The sequence below is a fragment of the Teleopsis dalmanni genome, chromosome 1 (assembly GCF_002237135.1).
Source record: "Teleopsis dalmanni isolate 2A chromosome 1, ASM223713v2, whole genome shotgun sequence".
Classification (NCBI taxonomy): domain Eukaryota; kingdom Metazoa; phylum Arthropoda; class Insecta; order Diptera; family Diopsidae; genus Teleopsis; species Teleopsis dalmanni.
The window spans coordinates 179,153,866-179,161,036 of NC_051846.1; the positions used below are offsets into that span (position 1 = coordinate 179,153,866).

Genomic DNA, 7,171 nt, shown 5'->3' on the forward strand with positions numbered 1-7,171 from the left:
TTGTTTTGTTCTTTATGAAGTTAATGGTATTCACCAATTTAATTTGAATAAACTTTACCAGTAATACGCAAGAAATCGGTATACGCGTACAAAACTAATACAGTGAAACGTAATAAGGGCTTTCACGAAAACTCGTAAATGCTACATTAACTTCGTATACATATATATTGCATAAATTTAATCCTTATATTAATTTATCACTCAACTTATTGATATATATTGGATAATTATAATAAATAATTAGTATTTCCATATAATGTTTACTTTACAGATGATGACTTTAGACTAAAATATAAATATCGATCAAATAAAAATTAATGTAAAATAAATTGTGACTTCTTTTTCTTAATTTTTATTTAACTTTAAAAAAAATTTAATCATTTAGCTTGAAAAAAGCACTTATTAAATTCATTTGGTCACAAAATAATTAATATATAATTTTAATTCTGCCTCTACACTGGTACGGCTTATGACAAGATTTTTAAACACAGTCTCACGTTTTCACTAACACATAAAAAATTTTCTTTGCAAACATTATTCGAAAATAATACGTATTTGTATTCGAACATAAAAATCGTACTAACGTCTAGCCAGTGTAAACGCTCAGTTAGTAACGAGTAAGTTTTGCCACCACCATTAATTTATTACTCTGTTAAAATGTTTAGATTTCCAAGTGTTATGCCCAGAAATATTGAATTTTCTAATAAGAATCAACTTAATCTTATTAAAACTAATTTAGTAAACTGCTATATAACTTTGAGAAAATTTATTTTCTAGTATATAATTTCTTGGCATAATCCCCTAACTCTTATTATAATTAAAGTAGTGAACTGTAAAAAAACTTCGACAAAAACATATGTTTTATAAATTTTGGTATATTCTGTCTACTTCTCCCATGGAACTTCTCGTCGGTCGTCGGTCGTACACTAATCACCTTGTCTATGTACGAACCAACGCTATTCCTGTGGTACTACAACGGGCCATTATTTAAGCTCGACTGGGCTTTCTTGGTACACAAGTCCGCCACTTTAAACTAACCTAACCTAACCCATGGCACAGTCCTGGCTACACAATTGCATTGTCTATTTGGTAGATAATAACTCGTATTATAATAAAGTAGTCGAATGTAAAAAAACTTCGATAAAAATATATTTTTTATATTTTTTGGTATATTCTGTCTAGTTCTCTCAGGGCACAATCCTGGCTACACAACTGCATTGTCTATTTGGTAGATAAGTTTTTAGGCTGGCAATTTTCTCTCATAAATATTGTAAAAGTTGTAAAGATGTCGATTAGTGGTCAACATTCTATCTGCAACTGGACAGTTCTAGACAGAGCGGAATAAACTTCTTAGACAATTATGTGTTTAATTCATTCAGAGAAGTGTCCATCTCTTATATTAAAAATATCTTAAGTTTTTTTAGACAAACCAAAATTGGTCCATAATACAGGCCATATATTAAGTAGTAGTATGACAAAAGAAGACTATTGGATCTAAGTGAGTTGATTATACATTAACCTAATTTTAACCTACATCAATATTTTGCTTCTTTATTCGTGTCAAGTTGTTTAATTTAATATAATAAAAAATAATAATTTTTTTATTTCTCATAATAATATTAGGCTATGTATGTTATAAAATATTTAATTAACAATTTATATAAAATAATTTAATTAGAATGATGGCAGTAGGTCCAAATTGTCCGTACAAATAAACTTGTCCCACACGAACTGAACCTCTTTACTTTCAGATGTATTGCATATTATTTTATTAAGAAAATATTTTAAAATAATTTTATATATACATTAATATTTATTTAGAAATTAACAAATTTTATAAAGTAGGTGAAGTCTTTATATAAATAGTAGAAAAAAAAAAACAATTTAAAATTCCAATTATTCAACATTTAAATATTTTTAATATAATTTTAAAAGTTTAATTCTTAATTTTAAAAGTCTTAATTTTGATTTTTTTATGTGAAATCTTTTTTTTTTTTTTGTGATTATTTGATTTATATGAAAAACACCAATATTAATTATATAATGATTACAAACTACATACAATTATTAAGGACAAGGACGAATGTTCATTTCATTAAAATACAAATATTCCTCTCTAGTATGTCATCACTTTTTTACGTTTAAGAACAATTTAATATTAAATATTTTGAGTTAAAATTTTCAATTTTCAATTATTTATTATTTATTATATATCATATGATTTCTTAAAATATATATGCATTTAGGAGTAAAGAAGTATTGTCTAAAATAGTGTCATAATTGATAAAATGAGCATTTTGAATAATACAATCCAGTTATTTGTGTGTTATTTTGTGTAATCTATGTGTGATGTGGATGCATTCTTTTTTCCATTTCAACTTCAACGCGTGCCTCGTCAATGCTGGAAACTGTTGGAAGGCCACCAGGCCATTGCAAAAGATCACTTTCATGCTCCATAATCATATTGGCTTCAGCTAAAAATAAATAAACAATTTTATTACTATATAATAAGATTTTTTTTCTAATGAAAATAGTGGTAAAGTTCCTACTCATTACTCTTCCAACTTCCGTTATATATGTTTATTTCGTTATACATATATTCTTTTAATGCACTGTTAATGCATTTTCAATTTCGATTAGTAAATCTAGGGCAAAATGTATAACACTCGAGATTAATTTATAACACTCTAGATATTTTGCCAGAGTAGCAAGGTTGCCCTAAATTTAACAGCTATTTTATATAATTTGACAAATATGTAAACAATGTTCGATTGGAGAACAAAATTTGACAGATCGAAAGTAGATTGAATAGCCATAAGTTACCACTATGTTAGTAATATTACTATACTAATTTTATTATACAAAATAACCATCTTTTAATTGTAATTTTAAGCAGAATATTAATGGTATACCTATCAGATATATAATTTATAATATTAATTTTTACGGTGCCGAATTTACCATAAATTAACACACACTATGTTAGTAATTCTTCCATAGAAAATAGTAAATAAAAGGTTCTTAATAATGTTTTAAATTCTTTATGAAGAATTAAAAAGATATATTACTTCATAAAATATTATAACGGGAAGGAACTAGACAATAGTAATTTTATCATATGAAATAGAAAATTTAATAAAATTATAAAAAATTATAACTAATTATAATTAAAGAATTATTGTGAATAAAGAGATAAAAATTAATGTAGCCCCATTTTTTTCACCAGGTCCTAATAATTTTTTAAATTCTTTATGAAAAATTAAAAAGATACTACTTCATAAAATATTATAACGAGAAGGAACTAGTCAATAGTAATTTTATCATAAGAAATATAAAATTTAACAAAATTATAAAAAATTATAACTAATTATAATTAAAGAATTGTTGTGAATAAAGCGATAAAAATTAATGTAGCCCCATTTATTCCAGTAGGTCCTAATTATGTTTATATTCTATATGAAGAATTAAAAAGATATATTACTTCATAAAATATTATAACGGGAAGGAACTAGTCAATAGTAATTTTATCATATGAAATAGAAAATTTAATAAAATTATAAAAAATTATAACTAATTATAAATTAATTAAATTTATAATTATATGGTTATAAATAAATATAAATTTTAATGGTAAATTAACTAACTCATAAATTCTTACCAGGAAAGAAGTACGAGAAAAACAGAAACAGAAAAAGGAATTATTTTTTATATGGTATGATACCTTGTATACGATGCGGTTTGCTGCCGTAACTCATGTCGTAATAATATCCTATTAAGAAAGTCAATGGTACTAATGGCATTAGAGCAAAAGGTTTCCTTATGCGTTGATAATAAATAAAAGCACCAAAAGCTGAAGTTATATAAAATCCACTTAACCACAAAAATAGTTCACGTTTTCTCGCTAGCTCCATAGCCTGTTCTCTTTCTTTTATTTGGTAGTGCATTTGTATCCAGCGCTCCATCTAATTATATAATTTATTATATTAAATTTATAAAATAAAAATATATATGTACATATACAAAATAAACAAAACTCACTTTAAGTTCTTGACATTTTCTGTAAGAAGGGTCGTCGTGTTGAGAATATGTATTCACATTACTGGATATTTTTGATCCCATTATTGCATAAAAAATTTATAATTTAATTAAAATATTTAAATATTCGTATATTTATTGGTTTTTATATTTTATAGAACTACGAGTAAATTAGCACCAATTTTTAATTAAAAATACAATTTTATTCCTTTGAAAGAAACCTAAAATCTTAATTGTTTAATAGTTTTTGTGAGTTTGCGCGTTTCAAATCTGTTATACTTTGATGTAGAACAGTTAATTTGGTAAATATTTTTACCGTAAGTAAGATATGAATTGTTTCTTAAAAAACTTTGAGCTTTAGATCTATATACTATATATATATAAATTATTTATATAACTGTTAGTTGTTAAATATAGCAAGTTGACACATTTTAATTATCATTATTTAATAATTATCATTTTTAATTAACATTTTTAATTATTATTTTTTTTACATTGAATATGTCTTATGTAACCTTTCTCATAAATATTTTATTGATATTTGGAATAATTATTAAATTTAATAAATTAGAATTTTTTATGAACTGTGAGAAAAAATAATTGCCACTATTGATAAACAATAAACGATGGAATAACAACTGTTATAAGCAGTCATCTTGAGTCTTGAGATTATAGTTAAAAGCCCGCTTTATCATAGCATTTTGTGATAAAGTAATAAAAAGCATAAAAGTAATCAATTAAACGTGTGCCCAAGGGCAAGAAGCTGCTTGAGAGGCTAAGAAATGAATCGAAGAAATATAGATGTACATATGCATATGCATTATTAAAGAATTATGACTGCCTGACACTATAACATTTCTTTTAAATAACTGAAATTATTTAATAGATTATTTTATATAAATAACTGACTTCAAGCCTGCCATCCCCTACTACAAGCTCCTTGCCATACGTGTTGAACAAATACAAATCCGGCAAGGTCTATAGAAGAAAGAAAGACCTAAACCATTGTTTAAATGAAGTAAAAACTATTTGTACAACTATTTTTAAAATCAGAAGTAGCTCTAAATATAATAAAATATTGCATATTTACTTACATTTCTATAAGATTCAATTTTATCCCCCAATCCGTTGTTGTCTGATTAATGTCACCTATCAGTTGTTTTCCTACTATACCCACATCTTTTGTTATTTCTAATAAATTTTTTGATTCCATGGAGTTATGAATTTTTGTTCTTGTCAAAGCTTTCACTTGCGCTTTTGCATCTGTAATGTTGAGCAAACATTTTATTGGGTCTTTAATATTATAATAGACGATCGTTTCAACAGCAATATATTTTGAATCCTTTGTATGCAGCGCTTGATTCAATATTTTGAAGCTCGTAATACGTATATCAAATTTATGACATCTATCAATACAAGGCATTGTAAAAACTATACCAGGACCCTGTACCACGCCTTTACTATAAAAAACAAACCAAAAAAAAAAAAAAATGATTGAATATTTATCGAGTTCATTATTAAAATTTATATACCTTATACGTCCAAGGCGAAATATTATTACACGTTCAAAGTCCTGTAAGTACTTAAAGCAAAAAGGGATCGAGAATGGGAGGGTGATCGCGACCATTAACATGGATAAAAAATAAATGAACTTTTCAATGCTAGACGCCTCATCATAAAGTGCTAAAATTAAATAATTTATTAGTTTATTTTTGTAAATTAATCATGTTTTTATTTTATAATACATGAGAAACAATATCTATTCAGGTGTTTGTATTTATAACTTTCCGACATAGAAAGAATTGTTTTTTTGACTACCAAAAAAAAGTACTTAAATTTAGCATAGATATCTATTAATGAAAACATTGTTTTATTATAAAAAGTTTTTTAAAAATTTTTTTAATATTATTGAAAAAAAACAAATGAAAATAATTTACATGCTTATATGTCTATATACAAAATTATAAAGAATCAATATAAATCAATTCACTTACAACTTTTTAAAAATGTATTATATTATATATATATGTATAATATATATGTATTATAATAATTTATTATAAAAAATTATTAAAGTTACCTCTTAATGATTTGTTAGAAATAATTTGCTTATATGCGTATAATACACGTATAATATATTTTACTTATAATACATAGTAATAATAATATACAATATAATTAATATATAACATATTTATAATAATATAATAATAATAATATAATAATAATAATATAATAATAATAATATATATAATATAAAGAATACAATCCTTTGGTTTAAGAAACATAAAAGGCACGATAAAGGAACCAAATAGGCATTTGTTTTCAATATTATCCAAGATAGAGATTGCTAAAGAAAATTATATATTCAAAAGGACTTCCTTTGCAGTAATCATCAAAACTTCTATATGTATTAAAAACGATACATATTGTTTATTAAATATCTTTAGATTTGTTATTTAGTTTGTTATGCTCGAATTTGGATATATAAAATATAAAGTCTCAATTCTGAAATTATTTTAATGTAAATCTCATTTAGTTATATTACTTAATGAGTTCAAAGTAGTAGAGTAATCACAAACTAGCGTTATAAATTTTTTGTATTAAACTTGAGCACTTCCATACATCTATCGGCTCCTAATCGAATCTGAGTCACGCGCATGCTGGCTTAGTTAAACTTATTCTCCTTAAGCCTCTTGCTCATATGTCTTTCCCCTGATTACTGGAATGAAGTTTTCACATTCACATCTCCATTCATTCCTAAGAGTTGGTTTTAGTGGGTTTAACCCTTTGATGCTTTCTATCTACTGTAAAAAAAAAACACATCTCTCGGAATCTTCATTGGTTTCTCCATCCATTTCGAACATATTTCTTCCCATTGAAAGACTCATGCCAAACAGTATTTCACTGCCTTCTTACATCTTTAAGGTGTCAGCTATCTCCATTAATTTAAGTGCCATTAGTGTGTAAATGACTATATCTAACGTTTAAACTCAGGTTAGATTATAGTTATTATAAAAGTTTTTTTCATCTATGTTAAATTTCCGTTACTTTTTGACCTAACTAAAAATCAATTTGATTAACTTATGAAATTGTATTTCTTCCCTTGTTTTGCAAAAACCAAAATTAGTCATAT

At 25.0% G+C, this 7,171-nt stretch overlaps 1 protein-coding gene across 2 annotated transcripts; it reads right to left on the minus strand.

Moving 5' to 3' along the window:
• Positions 1 to 2,214: 2,214 nt before the first annotated feature.
• On the minus strand, positions 2,215 to 5,913 carry LOC119671292 (plasminogen receptor (KT)-like). Of its 2 annotated transcripts, XM_038081869.1 has the most exons (6): positions 5,781 to 5,913; positions 5,568 to 5,718; positions 5,130 to 5,495; positions 4,039 to 4,099; positions 3,722 to 3,962; positions 2,215 to 2,474 (listed from the first exon to the last, which is right to left on the minus strand). In XM_038081869.1, exons 1-6 carry the CDS (start codon positions 5,899 to 5,901, stop codon positions 2,341 to 2,343), a joined length of 1,074 nt encoding a protein of 357 aa, XP_037937797.1. In that variant the 5' UTR covers positions 5,902 to 5,913; the 3' UTR covers positions 2,215 to 2,340. The 2 variants fall into 2 exon arrangements, with proteins under 2 accessions (XP_037937797.1, XP_037937805.1); XM_038081877.1 differs by lacking the exons at positions 5,130 to 5,495; positions 5,568 to 5,718; positions 5,781 to 5,913 and having other exon boundaries at positions 2,341 to 2,474; positions 4,039 to 4,119.
• Positions 5,914 to 7,171: the final 1,258 nt, after the last annotated feature.